The sequence below is a fragment of the Eptatretus burgeri genome, chromosome 8 (assembly GCF_056783735.1).
Source record: "Eptatretus burgeri isolate ZD-2024b chromosome 8, Ebu_testis_v1, whole genome shotgun sequence".
Classification (NCBI taxonomy): Eukaryota; Metazoa; Chordata; class Myxini; order Myxiniformes; family Myxinidae; genus Eptatretus; species Eptatretus burgeri.
In genome coordinates, this window is record NC_140968.1 from 10,877,556 (window position 1) to 10,899,553 (window position 21,998).

At 42.4% G+C, this 21,998-nt stretch overlaps 3 protein-coding genes across 4 annotated transcripts in view; 1 reads left to right on the forward strand and 2 right to left on the reverse strand.

The window, feature by feature from the left end:
* LOC147021085 (uncharacterized) overlaps positions 1-18,055 on the forward strand; it is a 42,831-nt gene extending 24,776 nt beyond the window's left edge. Inside the window, exons 4-6 of one of the 2 annotated variants that reach the window (XM_085890837.1) lie at positions 2,121-3,324; positions 6,967-7,145; positions 16,418-18,055. The gene's annotated coding sequence lies outside the window, so the exon portion shown is untranslated. The remainder of the gene's footprint in view (positions 1-2,120; positions 3,325-6,966; positions 7,146-16,417) is intronic. The other variant, XM_085890838.1, reaches the window with a different exon arrangement.
* On the reverse strand, positions 1,056-7,453 carry LOC147021086 (uncharacterized). The gene is made up of 3 exons (XM_085890414.1): positions 7,415-7,453; positions 6,964-7,121; positions 1,056-3,293 (listed from the first exon to the last, which is right to left on the reverse strand). Exons 1-3 carry the CDS (start codon positions 7,451-7,453, stop codon positions 1,580-1,582), a joined length of 1,911 nt encoding a protein of 636 aa, XP_085746540.1. The 3' UTR covers positions 1,056-1,579.
* On the reverse strand, positions 14,114-17,022 carry LOC147021087 (uncharacterized). The gene is made up of 2 exons (XM_085890830.1): positions 15,385-17,022; positions 14,114-14,983 (listed from the first exon to the last, which is right to left on the reverse strand). The coding sequence occupies exon 1, from the start codon at positions 16,891-16,893 to the stop codon at positions 15,877-15,879; it is 1,017 nt and encodes a 338-aa protein (XP_085746956.1). The 5' UTR covers positions 16,894-17,022; the 3' UTR covers positions 14,114-14,983; positions 15,385-15,876.
* Positions 18,056-21,998: the final 3,943 nt, after the last annotated feature.

Consider the following 21,998-nt stretch of genomic DNA (forward strand, 5'->3'; position numbering starts at 1 on the left):
GAGACTCACGTTTCTTTAAAAAAAAACATCTTGGATCGACCATCTGTAAGAGTAATGTTTCATCCTCCCTTGCTGGAGCGCTTAGTCGATGGAGTGATGATGGATCCACTGCCAAACATGACACCTTCTCCAGCGGCCATGACTACAACTTCTTCGTTTGCACACACATCAACAAAAGGAAGTCAAAACAACTGGAGAGCGACATCATCGTAACCTCCATCATTATCAATCCTTCCAACACAATCCTGGAAATACTGTATCCTCTCAATTGCTTTCTGCATCTCAATTCAATTTTGCCTTTGTTTTGCCTTCAATTTCACACCTTTATTTTCATCATCACAAACTCCCACTGGATTTGCACTGAAGTTTTTCAAACAATTTCAATGATCATCCAGGTGTGCAGAATGACTTTTATACAGATACATTAACAATCATGCGAGACTTCGACCAACGGGAAGATTTGCTTGGTGCTTGTAAGTTTTAGAATCCAGCAAAATATGTGTTTGTCCTCAACACTTCTGAGGCACAGACAAAATTGGACATGATGCAGGTGAAGAACAGGCAGTTTAGACAAAGTTTTAAATTGTAATTTGTAATGTAAAGGAAGAATCTTGTCAACTTACGTTCCAACCGGAAGGATGGTTTCAGGTGAGGGTTGGAGGAGGGAACGAGCACCTCTTCTGAGGGACCTTTGGAAAAACAATAGAAATATGAAAGCTTAGACACATTGATATCTCAATCAGTTTGATAACTTGTTCAAAAAAGAAAACAAAAGGAAAGGCCTGGATGGAACAGGCAACAGATGACAAGGTGAATCAGGTGATCTCATCCAATCGAAGGGAGTTAAAGTTGTTGTTGTTTATTCTGCATGGGGATGATCACCCCAAGAAGTTACCTTCCCACAAAAATAATTACAATTATCTCCACAATTAAGGACACTTCTTCATGAAAGGAAGTATTTACATCAATGTCTGTAAAAGACGAAGTCTCAAAACAAATTTTTCTTGACGTTTTGATCTTGTGGTTGGCTGTGTTTGCACCCATTGTGTGTTCAACCCACCTGCCCCAAAGTATTGAAGAGTGCTTACCTGTTGAAGATCCTGCATACAATATGGCTTCTGCTGTTGCTGCCATCATCAGGGTGAGGCTTCCGTTCGCGAGCCAGCCAATGAACAATGTAAGATGGTGATAGATTGATTTTCACCAACAACAAGATCCCACCATGGTTTTCCTCATCTTTCCTTCCTTCACTATGAAAGTTCAGGTTCCTGTCCTCATGAAATGCAAGATGTCCATCAGGATTGAACTCCCTGTCCATGACTGTCCGATCAAAAGATGTTTCAGTGATTGCTCCAACATGATCTCAGGTACATTCACGTGTTTGAAAGAGACCCTGCGTCAAAGTGAATTTGCTTCAACGGAATATTCTCCTTATATGTTTTTTTTTTGTTTTTTTGTGTTTTTTTTTCCCTTCAAGCTTTTATTTGTGTTTTTTTCCCCCTTTAATATTTTTTTCCCCCTTAAATGTGTGTCACGGAGGAGTCTGTTATAGGAGGTGGGAGATGAGGAGGGAAGGTCGTTATCTCTGGAGATGAGGCTTGCCCTTGGGATTCTTCAGGAGGACTACTTTATCTCCTTTGATGGTATATCTCCCGTTTGGGTCACTTTCCCTCTTTTTTTCAAGATCACTCAGCAGCATCTCTTGTTTTTCTCTTTGGAGCTGAGTGTAATCCGGAGTGATAAAAATGTTTTTTGAACAGAGAGAGGGATCAGTTAAATTGCGAACCTTCTTGTTATTGGTAAGAACAAGATTCCGATCCGACTCACAACTGAACACAACTTTCATTGGTCTGAATCTGTTCTCAATGTACCATCCAACGCGGAAAGTGCGTACGGGCTCTATGTTCAGGTTCATGGCTTTAATTAATTTTGTCACAACCTCCTTGTCATGTTCCCCTTTTCCCTCCTTCACTCCACGGAACATGAGGTTATTTTTGCGCCTTTCTATCTCCGCTGGTTCATCATTGACAAGCTTGGACTGAGACGAATGGTGAGGCTTACGTTCGGCCGGCAGCTGATCAACATCATGCTGTTTCACTTGTTGTTTCCTGTCTTCACAGAGAGGCTTCGGTTGGTGTTGAAGAACAACACTGTACTGTTGTCGCTGCTGCCGCCCTTCATCACTTTGAGGCTTTGGTTCAGGTGGGAGCAAGTCAACATCCTGCTGTTTCAGTTGTTGCTTCTGTCGCCCATCATCAGTTATGAGAAGCACTTCTTCATCAACCCCTTCCTCAGCAAGTTTTCCTGCTTTTTGCAATTTGGTTTCTCTCTCCTGGACCTGTTGCTCCCTCAACTCCACATGACGTTTCTTCTCTCTTATCTGTTGTTCTCTTTCCATGAGAATCAACTCTCTTGTTTTCCAGGCAACTGCACATTGCTCTCTGTGTTCTTGTTCCTTTTTCTCTCTCAGACGAGACTCTCCCTCCGATTTATTCAGATTACATTGTCGATTATGAAGCTTCTCTCCCTTTTGGTGGATATGGAGCTGCTGTTTCTTTAGCTCTTCATCTTTCCCGTTCATGAAGGCATCTAACATCCCCTGTCGCTCCAGCTCCTGTTCCTGATATATCGGCAATTCTTTCTCTCTTTGCTGAACATCTTGCTTCCACTTTTTAACTTCTAACATTCTCTTTTCTACTTCAACCATTTTCTTCTTACGTTCTGTGTTTTTACGCTTTTCCCAGATCCAAACTTCAAATTTCTCATCCTCAAAATCCTTTTCCCAATTTGATCGTCTGGATTCTTCCTGCTCCCTTATCTTTAACTCTTCTTGTTTCTTCCTCTCCTGTTCATTTATTTTCTTCTGCTCTGCTTCCTTCTTCTCTTTCTGCTGTTCCTCCTCTCGTTTCCTCCGTTCATCTTCCTCCTTTAACCACAATTCTTTGTTCAATTTCCTTTGCGCTTCCTTTTCCATGAACTCACGTTCTCTGTCCTGAACAAACTTCTCTCTTTGGATGAGATCTCCTTTTTTTTGGAGCAACATCTTTTCTTTTTCCTGAAGTTGTTCTTTCTGTGCTTGTAAAACTTTATTTTGCTCCTCTTGATAATGTTCTTCCTCTTGTTCTTCATTTCCGAAGTTCTGTTTCACTGTGAACTCCATTTTTTCCTTCACATCATGAACCTCAGTTCCCTCCAGTTTCTGCATTTCAAGGAGTTTGTTTTCCTGAACATCATTTACCAATGGTGGCTCATCTTTCAGTTGTCTCCTTTTGATTTTACATCCACATTTCACACTGCAAGAGAAACAAACATTCTCAGTTCAAGGTAAAATGAAGTATTCCATCACCTGTGAAGTGTTGACTACATGGTTTTGTAAAACATAAACAAACATGTTCCACGAGTGTTACAATGCTACAGGATACGGAATATCGAGCTTGCAGATGTAACTTAAACAAGGTCCAAATGATCGGTGTGGAACGATGAATCACACTTGATTATTTTAATAATTTAATGTAACGGTGGAGGATGTTTTGAAATTTAGTGTTTGTTTTTGATGAAGAAGGAAATCATGTAACTTTTTGTAAATTATCTCTCACTTCACTGGAATTCCATTGGAAACATGTTTTCATGACGTCATTTGGTGGCCATCTTGGATTTAAAAATATCCGCCATCTCAGAAGAACAACCAACTTATTCCTTGGAAATCAACACTTAATAAGTGAGTTTTACTTTTTATTCACAACAAGTGTTCAATAATAAACCTTTTAAAATCTTCCTAAAGACATCATTGTTACTTTGTGTGAACAAAAAAAATTCCAATCAGAGGTTTAAACTTGTGTCACGTGGGTTGGACATGGTTCATATCATGAACTGTTTTCAACAATTAAATTACTTCACTCATACATCACAGACGAAAATAATGGGATATGGACTTTTTAGAATATTCACCATCGATCGAATTAAAAAAGAAAGAGCTCAAAGAAAAGAAAGATCTCACTGTCACACAGTAAATAGAAAGATTGATGATAATATTGTTGTGGGCCGGGGGTTTGGTGAGACCACCAGGGGGTGAAGCTATCTCGGTTTCCCACCAGACTCACCCGACTTGCAGGCCATCACACACGGATAAGTCTGTGATGTGGTGGGTCACTAACGGACCGTGAACGCCAACAACTCAACTACATGACCGAGGGTCCTCTGTATAGTTTTCTGGTTACCAAGAAAAAAAAACCACGTGATCTAATTACAGGGGGACTCGCCCTAGGTACGTCTTGTCCGAACCAGATCACCTTACCGGATCAGATGCAGCCGAGCGATACTGCCAATGACATACCGGCTAAAAGGAACGGATCGTTCGGAATAAAGTCCAGGCGAGGTTCGGATACGGACCATGCTGGATCAATGAAAGAAAAGACAAAAACGAGCTGGGAACATTTCCACTTATAATTTATTAACAGGCAGGCGAGGAAAAATATGTGGCACGATTAGTAGTTTTTATTGTTGTGTGGAAGGAGGGACAGGAAGAAAAGTGTGGTGTGCCAATTATACAAGAAACTTACAAAAGCAGACACATAGCAATTATCCCGATATAATTCTTGTGCACTCTGAACTTAAGCGAGGACAGGCACATGACACACACGCACACGCACACACACACATCCAGATGAAGAAGGGTTAATGAGAAGAAAGAGGAGAGGAGATGGGGCTAACGGTCTCTCAATATCTTGCACGATTGACCGATTGCACCACCAGTATGTTTTTGGGGGGATGCTCCGCTTGGTGATACCTCCCTGACAGCTAGCACGTCGTCTCTTGCTTCGTAGCACTTTGAGCAGCTCAACATCGATCCAGAGAATAGGGCACGACCGTCAGGCATGAAAGAAGAGCTTTTGGTGGAGTCAGAAGCCAGTGGGTGGAGGAAGGCAGAGTCCGGAGCAGTGGGTGGAGAAAGGCAAACAGGATCATGTGGGTGAGTGGAGTCAGGGACGAGGCGGGGAAGAAGACGGATTCAGCAGGTGAGTTGGTGATGAAATTGGAATAAGCAGATGAGGAACGCTGAGCAGGAAAGACGATGACCGACAGCCCCACGAACCATACTTTTCTCGACGTTGTAGTGCGGGCGAGGGTGACGATCCGAAATGACGTGTCGTCACCTGAATCAGGTGCTCTGGTTGGGCCGTGGACAGCACACGGTCCGGCCGTGATGGCCTGCACCAAAGTCCCGGGCCGTCCACGGCGACCCGTGGTCAGCGCCGGTCAATGCGCTGCCTGTCTGTAAGCCATGCGGCCCAAGGAGTACAGCGCGCCTCTGCCTGGCTGCAGCCTCGCCGGGCGGAGATGCGAGTGGATGTTCGCCATCCGTGCGAGACACCTGGGGTCGCGGTGGTCAGCGAAGACCAATGGTAAGAGGCTGTGGTAAACACATTCACAGACCCGAACAAGGTGTGCCATTCGTCCCCTGCTATGTGTGCGATTATAAATTATCCCGGGGATGCGCATGTGACCGCCGCCATTGAGCATGCGGTCATTTATAAAATGCAGTGTTGTGTGCAGTGCCGGCCCTGATATGTGTCATGAAATGAAGGAAAAGGTTGGATATAATTATTAGATGCAGACTTGGATTGAAAAGAGGACAGATACAATTATTAGATGGAGATTTGGATTGAAAAGAGGACAAAGATATAATTATTTAATGGAGATTTGGATTGAAAAGAGGATAGAAATAATTATTTAATGGAGATTTGGTTTGAAAAGAGGACAAAGATATAATTACTAGACGCAGAAATGGGTTGAAAAGAGTGAGCCACATGGTTGAAAAGTAAGTTGTTATCATTTGGTGTGTTGTTTTTCCATGGCTGGCTTCCGTTAAGACACCTTGCTTGGATTAGCCTCAGGAATAGCATAACAGAATAAGAATGAGTTCAGAGATTTAATCGGACCGAACCATGAGATTCACACAACGCACTGTCCCGTTTGACCCATTAGACAAGAAGGGACTATCTGACGTATATTACTGAAATAACTGTCTGGGGACCACTGCATGTTGGATGCCATCATGTTGGACGGATGCGGATCCTGGATCCGCAACAATATCACATATCCCTGAAAATAATTTGCTTTCAGGTGGTTCTGACTTCAAGAAAATGGAGAATCAGTTTAAAACTGATTTTCGAATTAAAAAAAAAACAGTTCTATATTGCTGGACAGTGTTAAATTAATGTTTCATGAAACGTTGACATGCTTGTAATGACTTCTGATTGAGTAAACATAGTAAGACTTTGGTCATAAAGCACATCAAATAGAAAAGAATAGTCAATCCATTTTGCAAGATAAAATTTCACCGAGCGTTTATGGGACAAAGCAGTGCGCGAGGGAATATGGGATGGTGTGCCATCGACAACGTAGTTCTAGTTTAATATTTTGTTTGCCTTCAACTGTGTTTTCATGAATTACAAGACAGACTGAGCTGAAACTTTCACAGGTTTTTTTTTTGATACACAGGTTATTTAATACACAAGTATAATTGAAAACAGCTCACCAAAGTGACAGCTCACCAAAGTGATAGCTCACCAAAGGTGTCCCCTCCCTTTAAAATGAGTATTGTTCCACAAGATCTCACTATGACAGCCATTTTGAAGTTCAAGGTAATTACAAGTCTTTACTGCAAGTAAATCTACATTTGTTTTTTGAACCTCGATCAGTACAAATGTTGGTATTTACACCAAATTTAACTTTGATTTTATACAGGATCAGTGGACTTCTTCATGGCAGCCATTTTGAAATCCAAGATGGTCACCATCACCAACTTACACAAAATTAAAATTGTGGGTTTTTTAACTCTTTGGCGTAACAAGTGTGGGTGTTCCCACCAAAATGGACTTCATACGACATCCACAGCCTGAGCTATCGTGTCCCCTTGGATGAAGGTATAAATATTGATGAAAAGTCATTTGTGTTCTTTACCAGTGAATGCAGCGCTTTCTCCTGAACCTCGTCTTGTTGAACCAACGAGATGGATTAAACATAATCACACCGACAAACAAAAGGGAGGCAATCACGACGAACACGACATCACGACCCAGGTACATCCCTCCATCCTCAACAGCATCGTTCTGGAAAAGCTGTGGAAATAGACAAGGCCAGGGGTAGGAAACATGTTTATTTCATTTATAATTAAACTAAACAATGTTTTTACAATTACTTGACAAAATCAAAAAGTTCGTGACAAAATAGCATGTTCTTGATAATTTTAGAGAACAAACACAATGGTTCATGGAATGTTCGAGAGTTTACCTTTTGTACCACGCTTGTTAAGGACAGGTTTGTAAGAGGGTTTGGGAAGTAATTTGTAATTTGTTCAGAATGCTGGCGATAGCTCGCCGACCATTTTCAAAAAACACCGTGGAATCTTTACCATCCAATATAAATGAGTGTTGGTGGATGAATCCTTCATGTTTAATGTTCCTCCAATGGTTGTAACACACATTACACGTGAAACACCAGGGTGGCAGTTTATGGAGGGATCGAGATTTGAACCCAGGCTCAGAGGTGAATGTGTAAACTGTGAAACTCCACCAGCCCTGAGATGGATCTTCCTGGGGATCAATTTCCACTGCACACGGAGTGCAATGTGTGGTACCAGATACACTCAAGGTATACCGTGAAGATTCCTCCATCGACACGAACATGAAGGAGATTTTACCTTGAAGGGACAAATTCCAAGTTTACTTGGTGCGGAAAGTTCACCTGCAGTTTCCAACCAAAGATAAACTCTCTTTATGTTCCTCATCACATCGTCAGGGTAAAGATGGATCACAACAATTTAAAGGACAAACAAGGAAGATTAAATATGGGATTTCAACTGTGCACCAACACTCACTGACCGACTCCTTGTTCAACGCTACTCCTGGAATCTTTGATTTCCATAAAAAAGTGTCGTAAGACAAGACAGCCGACTTAAGAGGAATGAAAAATTGTGAAGCAGTGGGACCTGATGGGATACCATTGTAAGGATGGACCTACCTTGGTGAATATGGGGTTCAGGTGTGAAATAAACCATTGAACTGGGTTATGATGAGAGAGGACATTCCAAGGACATGGAGGGGAAACATTCTGGGATCATTATTTAATATTCCACTCTCCAGATGTAGATGTTTTAGATGAACCTTGAAGTTGGGAATTTGGAATGTTTCTTTATGGTTTCTGGTCATTTAAGGTTTCCTGAATGAGAAACTGTATGATGACCCTCTGTCATCATTGAACATTGATTTTATACACACATTTTAAAAACACCGGGTTTGAGTACTAAACGTCTCCTATTCAGGGGGTGTGTTGGGTGTTTTGGGTGTGTTGGGTGTTTTGGGTGTATGATCCAATCCTACAGCAGGCATGATGGTTCGGTGTCATCAAGCTCTATCTCAGAGGTCCAACTTGTTGAAGCTCCACACCTCCTCCCCCACACCCCACACCTCCTCACCCATACCCCCTACCTCTCCCCCAACCTCTCCCCCCACACTCCCACCATCGAAAATCCGAAGTCCAGGCTGGGCCTGATATCCCAAACTATAATAAAAACAACTCCCCCCGTGCTGTGTACCTTCCCCGAGTTCAGTACGTTATTTCTCACAATCCCTACTTACCTGCTGTGGTCGGGACGCTCCACTTCCGAGGACGGTGATCACGAACACCGCGATGAGAAACCACGACATGTCTGGTGTTCACTAATCCACGGACTGACGATTTAACGATACAGCTCTGTTATGTGTTGAGATCTCCCTGTTGTTGGAATTCTCATTGTAACCACGAACAACCACTGTGACGTCACAGTGTGGTCACGCCCCTTTCTCTCGTTTCTGTTCATATTTTCAACTCGATATAATTATTTACGGATTTTTTGTTCTGATTAAGCTCTTCCGGTGAAAACCACGTGACCCAAGGTTGATTAACATCTCGTGTTTTGTGTTTCAATCATTTTTACACCAATGAGAAAAGGATTTAAAAACGTTCAGTTTGATAAGTTGGGATATTGATAACACTGACATTGTACAACGGACGTGTGTTACTCCATTGATGGTTTTAATGTTAAACCTTGTTATAAAGGAGTTCACTCAGTGAGTAATGGTGCACGTCCTGATTCATCTTCGTCTCTTTGTTATTCCTGTGAACATTTATTTGTGTGTGTGTGTGTGTGTGTGTGTGTGTGTGTGTGTGTGAACGTGCGTACGTAATAAATAGATAGCCTTGAATGGATTCCCATCCCATAATCCCGTTTTCTCAACACATCCTCCACCGAAAGTGGACGAAGGTGAAGTTTTCCCCCCTATCCATCTGTTGTTGGTTCCTTGGGAAATCGAGGATTCGTGAGTTTCGTGGAGTTCGGTGGTGGAGTACTCAGGTCCGCCGAGAGCCACAATGTGCCCCGGGGTGGGGGGGGGATACCAAGTGAAGACCCCCTTCGTCCAGCCCCTGCGCCACAAAGAAACTAAATTTCCCTGATTTCCCATTTGTGTTGTCTACCTTCCCCGAGTACACTACATCATCATTTCTGACAATCCCTACTTACCTGCTGCGGTGGACGGGACGCTCCACTTCCGAGGACGGTGAACACGAACACCGCGATGACAAACCACGACATGTCTGGTGTACGGCTGTCCACGAACTGACGATTTAACGACACACCTCTGTCTTAAGATTTTCCTGTTGTTGGAATTGTTATTGTAACCATGAACAACCACTGTGATGTCACAATAGACTGTGGCCACGCCCGCTTTTCATCATTTCTATTGAAATCTCATGTAATATTTAGATATTTTTTATATGCAATTGTTCAAATTAATCTCTTCCAGTGAAAACCACGTGACCCAACGTTGATGAATAACACGGATCTTTCGTCTTTCAAATATTTTACATCATTGAGAACAGGATTTTAAAACGTTCATTTTGATAAGTTGGGACACTGATTATTGACGCTGCGCAACAGATGTGTGTTTATTTCATTTACTCGTGCACCCACTCCCTTGAGAAGTGGCAGTGAGGATCCTATGACGAGTCCTGGTGTAGAATATAGATCACAGTAGATCTCGGTTCCAGTCCGTGATTCTGTGGTGGAGACGATCAGCATGGAATGCCTAAAGGATGTCGGGATTCCTCCAAATTTCTCTCATTTCCCTGTTAAACAGCAGCACCGACTGTTGAAAAAGGTAATCAATCCGTGTTTGTGTTTTATATAAATATTTATTTTTATTTCTGCTCTGTGTTTTCCACGAAACGCCACGATAAGCTATTTATACACGTCAACACGGCATTTGTCCAAGGAAGAACCCCTTCGGGAGGAGGTATTATTCGTATTAATATTTCTTTGTCATAACATTCATATTATCCTTTTGTTATTCAGATTGTTGTGAGAAACGGCATTGGAAAAACGTCACAATTAGCTATTTTCCCACGGATATACACCTTAAAACGGACCTCGCCCCCAAGGTGGAGGGGATCAAATAAAATCGCCACAAGCTCCATCGTTTGACCCTCAGTCCTCCAGTCAAGTTTGATTGAGATTGGATAAATATATAACAACCGAATGTATCGCGGTCAAAAAACACACAGAGACAGAGAGAGAGAGACACCAAATTGTGTAATTCAGTGTGATGATGTAATTAATGATAAACCTTGTAATGAAGGAGTTTGGACAGTGAATAATGGTTCACCTTGCTCTTCGTTTATATCTCTCTGGTATTGGTGTGAACATTCAATCTTTGTGTGAATATCCGTGGAAAAATGGACGTATAAACAAATAGGTAGGCCTCACATTCAATAGATTCCCATCCACCATCCCGTTTTCTCAATACATTCTCCACCGAAGGTGAACGAAGGTGACGTTTTCACTCTTATCTATCTGTTTGTTTGTTACTTGTCAAATTGAAGATTCGTAAGTATCAGGGAGTTCGGTGGTCGAGCAATGTCCTCCATCAGTAACGATGGAATGGGGGGAAAATGGCGGCCCCACCAAAGGCGCACCAAATGATCCGTTTGAAACTCGTCTGGAGCGATGTAATACGTCATGAACTGCCGAAACGTTTATTCTCGAACATTTTCATTCATAAATAACTGGAACTACACTCAGTGGAGCGCACACCTCCGCCAGGTAAAGCAGGTTACATTTTGTTTCTCACCAATGGGCTGGATCTGGATCCGGACGTGAAGCAAAGTGTAATCACCTTGTTCTTGTCACCGACACAACTCGTCCACAACTTTTTAACATTGTGAGTTCACAGAAAGTGACAGTATTGTGAGACTCAGGATGTACGAGTGCAGCTGTGAAGAAAGACCTGGTGATGACAAGGCAGATCACTGACGAGGTCTATTCCTGCAAGCTGATTGATAGTACATACATTGCGTCTCTGTCCAGTTGCAAAGATCCATGTGGACACACCATACAATATGAGAGAGGTGGAAGTCATGTGCATGGATGAACCCATTTGTGATCTTGTGATTGGTATAATACCAGGAGCACGAGAGGTCAAGGATCCAGATGCAAACTGGATTCCACAGCTGGCACAAGCAGGAGTGACCAGGGCACAGACCACGTGCAACAAGGATGACACCAAACCATTGATAGTGTCACAATCTGACATCCCTTAGGTAACTGTGCAAGAGGTTGAGCAAGCTCAGAACGAAGATGTCTCACTTCAAAGCTTGTGGAAGGAGGTGCAGGATAACAGAGATCATCAGGCATGGGGCAAGAGCAAGTACAGGCTCAAAGTCCAGAAAGGTTTTTTACACTGTATCCACGCAACTGACAGGACCGAGGAAAGTGAAGCAAATCATCGTTCCCTCCAAATATCAGGAGGCCGTGATGAAAGTTTTCGCATCATGGGTGATGAAGATTGTGGTCAAGTTTCATCCAAATTGTGTGTTTATGTAGTTTTGGAGAAGAAAGGAAATAGCTTATTTGGTTGGGCGGTCAAACCGGGACAAACATTGACCACCCTTACACCCTCATTTTTAGCTCACTTGGAACATAGTTCCGGAGAGCTCATGAGATGGCGCGTAGTCCGTCATTCTGTCCGTCCACAAACACTTTGCAGCTTCTTCTTGAAAACAACACACACAATTTCAATGAACATTCACCACAACCTTCATCACGGAGGAAGTACCAAAGTTTGTTCACGGCATTAACAAAAACAAAAAAAAAATCAAATTGTCGTCTGACAGAGTTTATGAGGGGGGGGGGTTGGCTCACAACATATGCATTTCCTTCCTTCCCCAGAACTTTAATTTCCTTTCACAGACAATTTCGATGAAACTTAAACACAACCTTTATCACCCGTGATGTAACAAAGTTTGTTCAGGACATTAAAAAAAAAAAAACACATGGGTATTTACCTTCTTCTCCATGATGTATTTTGTGGGTGGTGGCCTGGTGTTGGCTTAGTGGTTAGGGTGGTGGCTTGGGATCCTCGGGGTCCTGAGTTCGAGCCCTGCTTTCCACTGAATTAACGTCAGGGGGGTTGACTCAGCCTGTCATCCTTCCGAGGTCGGTGAAATGAGCATCAGTATACTGGTAATTATCCGTGCGTGTTGAAGGCGACAAAAGGGTTGGCGTCAGGAAGGGCATCCAGCCGTAAAAAAAAAACTGCCACAACAAAGGGGACCATGATTGGAGCCCGCTAAAAGCTGACCCCTGCTCAGGGAAAAAGGCTTTAAAACGGTGTGATGATCATGTATTTTGTGGGTCATCCATATCAGTTAGTGATTCCTTGGTTATCTTATCCAGCCGCGAACAGGTGAGCGCCCAGGGGTATTTGCCCGATGTTTAAAAAATATAATCGTGTTTAACGCCTAACTCCTCCTTTACCATTGTGATGTGGCGAGAGAGATTTAACAATATATAATATGTATGTATTTCATATGGAGTTCCACATTTCATATTATATTACGAGCAAGTACCATCCATCACTTCGCTGACAGGAATACGAAGCGGGGTGGCGTGTGATGGGAGAGAGAGAGAGGGAAAGGTAGAGAGAAAGAGAAAGGAAGGGAGGGAGAGAGAGGGAAAGGTTGAGAGAAAGAGAAAGGAAGGGAGGGAGAGAGAGAGGGAGACAGTTGGGAGAGAGCAAATAAGACCAATGCTTACCTTTCCGTGATATTTAACCCCCCGGGGATCTTTGACAGGTCGAGGGTTAAACATGACCTTCACCGCCGCGCCTCAACACAGAGTGCCATTTCCTGTGTGTTTTGTATTTTACGGCGATGGCCCCGCTTCACACAGGGGCAACAAAGGTTTCATTGGCTGAACTGGAGATGCTGGTGCAGGAGGGCAGAATGCAGTCATTGCTGCTGTGTTTGCTTCTTGATGTCACGGAGTTCCTGCCGCTCTGGTATTTTGTTAATCTTTGTGTACTTCTATCTTCCTGTCCTTCTGCCTTTCAAGAAAGTTACATAACATTATCAGTGGGTGAGGCAACACCAGAGGGACTGCAGGGCCAACACAGACTGTTGATGTGAGATGTGAACGTTATTTTTTATATGTATCGATGTGGAAGTGATGAGTGGATAATGAAAGAAGATCACACAGAAATGTTAACATTAATAACAGACTCTAGAGGTTATCGTATGTGCAGAAATGAAACAAAGCCATGGACACTGGCATCTCCAGGTGTTTATAAGCGATTTGAAGGTATGAATAATGAAGATGAGGCATTCGATGATAAGATTGAGGAAAGTGAAAAAATATTTGTCACCACTTTATCTTTAAGAAATTGTTGGGGCCTATTCCAAGTCAAGGCACTGTTGAGCAGGCCAAAAAAATGCAAAAATAAATTAATTAATTAATACCCCCCACAAAAAACACGAACAGCGAGGGACAGCAAAGTGATGAAGGATGAGCCTTTTTAAAGGATAATTAAATAATGCCGTTAATTATCTTCAATAGGGGTGTTTGAATGAAGCCAAACAACCGGTTTTCATTCTTGCACTCCCTTGGAGTTCCCTCAACATCCTTGTAAAGTTTCAGGCTGTGAGGTTTCATGGTCTTGGAGTTATTGAGGACACACACACACACACACACACACACACACACACACACACACACACACACACACACGCACACACACACACACACACACACACATACACACATACACACACACACACACACACACACACACACACACACACACAATTATCGATAGACAGACAAACAAGGAAATGACAAATTGAAAAACATGGACGTAAAAAGGGTGCAAGTGATTAAATTAGGTGTATGGAAGGTTTCAGTTCCTGTCGTTCTGGAGACTCACGTTTCTTAAAAAAAAAACATCTTGGATCGACCATCTGTAAGAGTCTAATGTTTCATCCTACCTTGCTGGAGCGCTTAGTCGATGGAATGATGATGGATCCACTGCCAAACATGACACCTTCTCCAGCGGCCATGACTACAACTTCTTCGTTTGCACACACATCAACAAAAGGAAGTCAAAACAACTGGAGAGCGACATCATCGTAACCTCCATCATTATCAATCCTTCCAACACAATCCTGGAAATACTGTATCCTCTCAATTGCTTTCTGCATCTCAATTCAATTTTGCCTTTGTTTTGCCTTCAATTGCACATCTTTATTTTCATCATCACAAACTCCCACTGGATTTGCACTGAAGTTTTTCAAACAACTAATTTCAATGATCATCCAGGTGTGCAGAATGACTTTTGTACAGATACATTAACACTCATGCGAGACTTCTACCAACGGGAAGATTTGCTTGGTGCTTGTAAGTTTTAGAATCCAGCAAAATATGTGTTTGTCCTCAACACTTCTGAGGCACAGACAAAATGGGACATGATGCAGGTGAAGAACAGGTAGTTTAGACAAAGTTTTAAATTGTAATTTTTAATGTAAAGCAAGAATCTTGTCAACTTACGTTCCAACCTGAAGGATGGTTTCAGGTGAGGGTTGGAGGAGGGAACGAGCACCTCTTCTGAGGGACCTTTGGAAAAACAATAGAAATATGAAAGATTCGTTACATTGATATCTCAATCAGTTTGATAACTTGTTCAAAAAAGAAAACAAAAGGAAAGGCCTGGATGGAACAAGCAACAGATGACAAGGTGAATCAGGTGATCTCATCCAATCGAAGGGAGTTAAAGTTGTTGTTGTTTATTCTGCATGGGGATGATCACCCCAAGAAGTTACCTTCCCACAAAAATAATTACAATTATCTCCACAATTAAGGACACTCTTCTTCATGGAAGGAAGTATTTACATCAATGTCTGTAAAAGACGAAGTCTCAAAAGATATTTTTCTTGATGTTTTGATCTTGTGGTTAGCTGTGTTTGCACCCATTGTGTGTTCAACCCACCTGGCACAAAGTATTGAAGAGTGCTTACCTGTTGAAGATCCTGCATACAATATGGCTTCTGCTGTTGCTGCCATCATCAGAGTGAGGCTTCCGTTCGTGAGCCAGCCAATGAACAATGTAAGATGGTGATAGATTGATTTTCACCAACAACAAGATCCCACCATGGTTTTCCTCATCTTTCCTTCCTTCACTGTGAAAGTTCAGGTTCCTGTCCTCATGAAATGCAAGATTTCCATCAGGAGTGAACTCCCTGTCCATGACTGTCCGATCAAAAGATGTTTCAGTGATTGCTCCAACATGATCTCAGGTACATTCACGTGTTTGAAAGAGACCCTGCGTCAAAGTGAATTTGTTTCAACGGAATGTTCTCCTTAAATGTTTTTTTTTTGTTTTTTTGTGTTTTTTTTTCCTTTTAATCTTTTTTTTGTGTTTTTTTTCCCCCTTTAATGTTTTTTTCCCCCTTAAATGTGTGTCAAGGAGGAGTCTGTTGTAGGAGGTGGGAGATGAGGAGGGAAGGTCGTTATCTCTGGAGATGAGGCTTGCCCTTGGGATTCTTCAGGAGGACTACTTTATCTCCTTTGATGGTATATCTCCCGTTTGGGTCACTTTCCCTCTTTTTTTCAAGATCACTCAGCAGCATCTCTTGTTTTTCTCTTTGGAGCTGAGTGTAATCCGGAGTGATAAAAATGTTTTTTGTCCAGAGAGAGGGATCAGTTAAATTGCGAACCTTCTTGTTATTGGTAAGAACAAGATTCCGATCCGACTCACAACTGAACACAACTTTCATTGGTCTGGATCTGTTCTCAATGTACCGTCCAACGCGGAAAGTGCGTACGGGCTCTATATTCAGGTTCATGGCTTTAATTAATTTTGTCACAACCTCCTTGTCATGTTCCCCTTTTCCCTCCTTCACTCCACGGAACATGAGGTTATTTTTACGCCTTTCTATCTCCGCTGGTTCATCATTGACAAGCTTGGACTGAGACGAATGGTGAGGCTTACGTTCGGCCGGCAGCTGATCAACATCATGCTGTTTCACTTGTTGTTTCCTGCCTTCACAGAGAGGCTTCGGTTGGCGTTGAAGAACAACACTGCACTGTTGTCGCTGCTGCCGCCCTTCATCACTTTGAGGCTTTGGTTCAGGTGGGAGCAAATCAACATCCTGCTGTTTCAGTTGTTGCTTCTGTCGCCCATCATCAGTTATGAGAAGCACTTCATCATCAACTCCTTCCTCAGCAAGTTTTCCTGCTTTTTGCAATTTGGTTTCTCTCTCCAGAACCTGTTGCTCCCTCAACTCCACATGACGTTTCTTCTCTCTTATCTGTTGTTCTCTTTCCAAGAGAATCAACTCTCTTGTTTTCCAGGCAACTTCACATTGCTCTCTGTGTTCTTGTCCCTTTTTCTCTTTCAGACGAGACTCTCCCTCCGATTTATTCAGATTACATTGTCGATTATGAAGCTTCTCTCCCTTTTGCTGGATATGGAGCTGCTGTTTCTTTTGCTCTTCATCTTTCCCGTTCATGAAGGCATCAAACATCCCCTGTCGCTCCAGCTCCTGTTCCTGATATATCGGCAATTCTCTCTTTGCTGAACATCTTGCTTCCACTTTTTAACTTCTAACATTCTCTTTTCTAATTCAACCATTTTCTTCTTGCGTTCTGTGTTTTTACGCTTTTCCCAGATCCAAACTTCAAATTTCTCATCCTCAAAATCCTTTTCCCAATTTGATCGTCTGGATTCTTCCTGCTCCCTTATCTTTAACTCTTCTTGTTTCTTCCTCTCCTGTTCATTTATTTTCTTCTGCTCTGCTTCCTTTTTCTCTCTCTGCTGTTCCTCCTCTCGTTTCCTCCGTTCATCTTCCTCCTTTAACCACAATTCTTTGTTCAATTTCCTTTGCGCTTCCATTTCCATGAACTCACGTTCTCTGTCCTGAACAAACTTCTCTCTTTGGATGAGATCTCCTTTTTTTTGGAGCAACATCTTTTCTTTTTCCTGAAGTTGTTCTTTCTGTGCTTGTAAAACTTTATTTTGCTCCTCTTGATAATGTTCTTCATTTCCGAAGTTCTGTTTCACTGTGAACTCCATTTTCTCCTTCACATCATGAACCTCAGTTCCCTCCAGTTTCTGCATTTCAAGGAGTTTGTTTTCCTGAACATCATTTACCAATGGTGGCTCATCTTTCAGTTGTCTCCTTTTGATTTTACATCCACATTTCACACTGCAAGAGAAACAAACATTCTCAGTTCAAGGTAAAATGAAGTATTCCATCACCTGTATAGTGTTGAATACATGGCTTTGTAAAACATAAACAAACATGTTCCACGAGTGTTACAATGCTACAGGATACGGAATATCGAGCTTGCAGATGTAACTTAAACAAGGTCCAAATGATCGGTGTGGAACGATGAATCACACTTGATTATTTAAATAATTTAATGTAATGGTGGAGGATGTTGTGAACCTTTGTGTTTGTTTTTGATGAAGAAGGAAATCATGTAACTTTTTGTAAATTATCTCTCACTTCACTGGAATTCCATTGGAAACATGTTTTCATGACGTCATTTGGCGGCCATCTTGGATTTAAAAATATCCGCCATCTCAGAAGAACAACCAACTTATTCCTTGGAAATCAACACTTAATAAGTGAGTTTTACTTTTTATTCACAACAAGTGTTCAATAATAAACCTTTTAAAATCTTCCTAAAGACATCATTGTTACTTTGTGTGAACAAAAAAAATTCCAATCAGAGGTTTAAACTTGTGTCACGTGGGTTGGACATGGTTCACATCATGAACTGTTTCAACAATTAAATTACTTCACTCATACATCACAGACGAAAATAATGGGATATGGACTTTTTAGAATATTCACCATCAATCGAATTAAAAAAGAAAGAGCTCAAAGAAAAGAAAGATCTCACTGTCACACAGTAAATAGAAAGATTGATGATAATATTGTTGTGGGCCGGGGGTTTGGTGAGACCACCAGGGGGTGAAGCTATCTCGGTTTCCCACCAGACTCGCCCGAATTGCAGGCCATCACACACGGATAAGTCCGTGATGTGGTGGGTCACTAACGGACCATGAACGCCAATAACTCAACTACGTGACGAAGGGTCCTCTGTATAGTTTTCCGGTTACCAAGAAAAATAACCACGTGATCTAATTACAGGGGGACTCGCCCTAGGTACGTCTTGTCCGAATCAGATCACCTTACCGGATCAGATGCAGCCGAGCGACACTGCCAATGACATGCCGGCTAAAAGGAACGGATCGTTAGGAATAAAGTCCAGGCGAGGTTCGGATACGGACCATGCTGGATCAATGAAAGAAAAGACAAAAACGAGCTGGGAACATTTCCACTTATAATATATTAACAGGCAGGCGAGGAAAAATATGTGGCACGATTAGTAGTTTTTATTGTTGTGTGGAAGGAGGGATAGGAAGAAAAGTGTGGTGTGCCAATAATACAAGCAACTTACAAAAGCAGACACACAGCAATTATCCCGATATAATTGTTGTGCACTCTGAACTTAAGCGAGGACAGACACATGACACACGCACACACACACACACACACACACACGCACACGCACACACACAGACACGCACACACACACACACACATCCAGATGAAGAAGGGTTAATGAGAAGAAAGAGGAGAGGATATGGGGCTAACGGTCTCTCAATATCTTGCACGATTGACCGATTGCACCACCAGTATGTTTTGGGGGGATGCTCCGCTTGGTGATACCTCCCTGACAGCTAGCACGTCATCTCTTGCTTCGTAGCACTTTGAGCAGCTCAACATCGATCCAGAGAATAGGTCACGACCGTCAGGCATGAAAGAAGAGCTTTTGGTGGAGTCAGAAGCCAGTGGGTGGAGGAAGGCAGAGTCCGGAGCAGTGGGTGGAGAAAGGCAAACAGGATCATGTGGGTGAGTGGAGTCAGGGACGAGGCGGGGAAGAAGACGGATTCAGCAGGTGAGTTGGTGATGAAATTGGAATAAGCAGATGAGGAACGCTGAGCAGGAAAGACGATGACCGACAGCCCCACGAACCATACTTTTCTCGACGTTGTAGTGCGGGCGAGGGCGACGATCCGAAACGACGTGTCGTCACCTGAATCAGGTGCTCTGGTTGGGCTGCGGACAGCACACGGTCCGGCCGTGATGGCCTGCACCAAACTCCCGGGCCGTCCACGGCGACCCGTGGTCAGCGCCGGTCAATGCGCTGCCTGTCTGTAAGGCATGCAGCCCAAGGAGTACAGTGCCCCTCTGCCTGGCTGCAGCCTCGCCGGGTGGAGAGGCGAGTGGATGTTCGCCATGAGTGCGAGACACCTGGGGTCGCGGTGGTCAGCGAAGACCGATGGTAAGATGCTCTGATAAACACATTCACAGACCTGAACAAGGTGTGCCATTCATCCCCTGCTATGTGTGCGATTATAAATTATCCCGGGGATGCGCGTGTGACCGCCGCCATTGAGCATGCGGTCATTTATAAAATGCAGTGTTGTGTGCAGTGCCGGCCCTGATCTGTTTCATGAAACGAAGGAAAAGGTTGGATATAATTATTAGATGCAGACTTGGATTGAAAAGAGGACAGATACAATTATTAGATGGAGATTTGGATTGAAAAGAGGACAAAGATATAATTATTTAATGGAGATTTGGATTGAAAAGAGGATAGAAATAATTATTTAATGGAGATTTGGATTGAAAAGAGGACAAAGATATAATTACTAGACGCAGAAATGGGTTGAAAAGAGTGAGCCACATGGTTGAAAAGTAAGTTGTTATCATTTGGTGTGTTGTTTTTCCATGGCTGGCTTCCGTGAGGACACCTTGCTTGGATTAGCCTCAGGAATAGCGAAACAGAATAAGAATGAGTTCAGAGATTTAATCGGACCGAACCATGAGATTCACACAACGCACTGTCCCGTTTGACCCATTAGACAAGAAGGAAGGGACTATCTGACGTATATTACTGAAATAACTGTCTTGGGACCACTGTATGTTGGATGCCATTATGTTGGACGGATGCGGATCCTGGATCCGCAACAATATCACATATCCCTGAAAATAATTTGGTTTCAGGTGGTTCTGACTTCAAGAAAATGGAGAATCAGTTTAAAACTATTTTCGAATTAAAAAAAAACAGTTCTATATTGCTGGACAGTGTTAAATTAATGTTTCATGAAACGTTGACATGCTTGTAATGACTTCTGATTGAGTAAACATAGTAAGACTTTGGTCATAAAGCACATCAAATAGAAAAGAATAGTCAATCCATTTTGCAAGATAAAATTTCACCGAGCGTTAATGGGACAAAGCAGTGCGCGAGGGAATATGGGATGGTGTGCCATCGACAATGTAGTTCTAGGTTAATATTTTGTTTGCCTTCAACTGTGTTTTCATGAATTACAAGACAGACTGAGCTGAAACTTTCACAGGTTTTTTTTTGATACACAGGTTATTTAATACACAGGTATAATTGAAAACAGCTCACCAAAGTGACAGCTCACCAAAGTGATAGCTCACCAAAGGTGTCCCCTCCCTTTAAAATGAGTATTGTTCCACAAGATCTCACTATGACAGCCATTTTGAAGTTCAAGGTGATTACAAATCTTTACTGCAAGTAAATCTACATTTGTTTTTTGAACCTCGATCAGTACACATGTTGGTATTTACACCAAATTTAACTTTGATTTTATACAGCATCAGTGGACTTCTTCATGGCAGCCATTTTGAAATCCAAGATGGTCACCATCACCAACTGACACAAAATTAAAATTGTGGGTTTTTTAAACTCTTTGGCGTAACAAGTGTGGGTGTTCCCACCAAAATGGACTTCATACGACATCCACAGCCTGAGCTATCGTGTCCCCTTGGATGAAGGTATAAATATTGATGAAAAGTCATTTGTGTTCTTTACCAGTGAATGCAGCGCTTTCTCCTGAACCTCGTCTTGTTGAACCAACGAGATGGATTAAACATAATCACACCGATAAACAAAAGGGAGGCAATCACGACGAACACGACATCACGACCCAGGGACATCTCTCCATCCTCAACAGCATCGTTCTGGAAAACCTGTGGAAATAGACAAGGCCAGGGGTAGGAAACATGTTTATTTCATTTATAATTAAACTAAACAATGTTTTTACAATTACTTTGCAAAATCAAAAAGTTCGTGACAAAATAGCATGTTCTTGAAAATTTTAGAGAACAAACACAATGGTTCATGGAATGTTCGAGAGTTTACCTTTTGTACCACGCTTGTTAAGGACAGGTTTGTAAGAGGGTTTGGGAAGTGATTTGTAATTTGTTCAGAATGCTGGCGATAGCTCGCCGACCATTTACAAAAAACAACGTGGGATCTTAAACATCCAATATAAATGAGTGTTGGCAGATGAATCCTTCATGTTTAATGTTCCTCCAATGGTTGGAACACACATTACATGTGAACACCAGGGTGGCAGTTTATGGAGGGATCGAGATTTGAACCCAGGCTCAGAGGTGAATGTGTAAACTGTGAAACTCCACCAGCCCTGAGATGGATCTTCCTGGGGATCAATTTCCACTGCACACAGAGTGCAATGTGTGGTACCAGATACACTCAAGGTATACCGTGAAGATTCCTC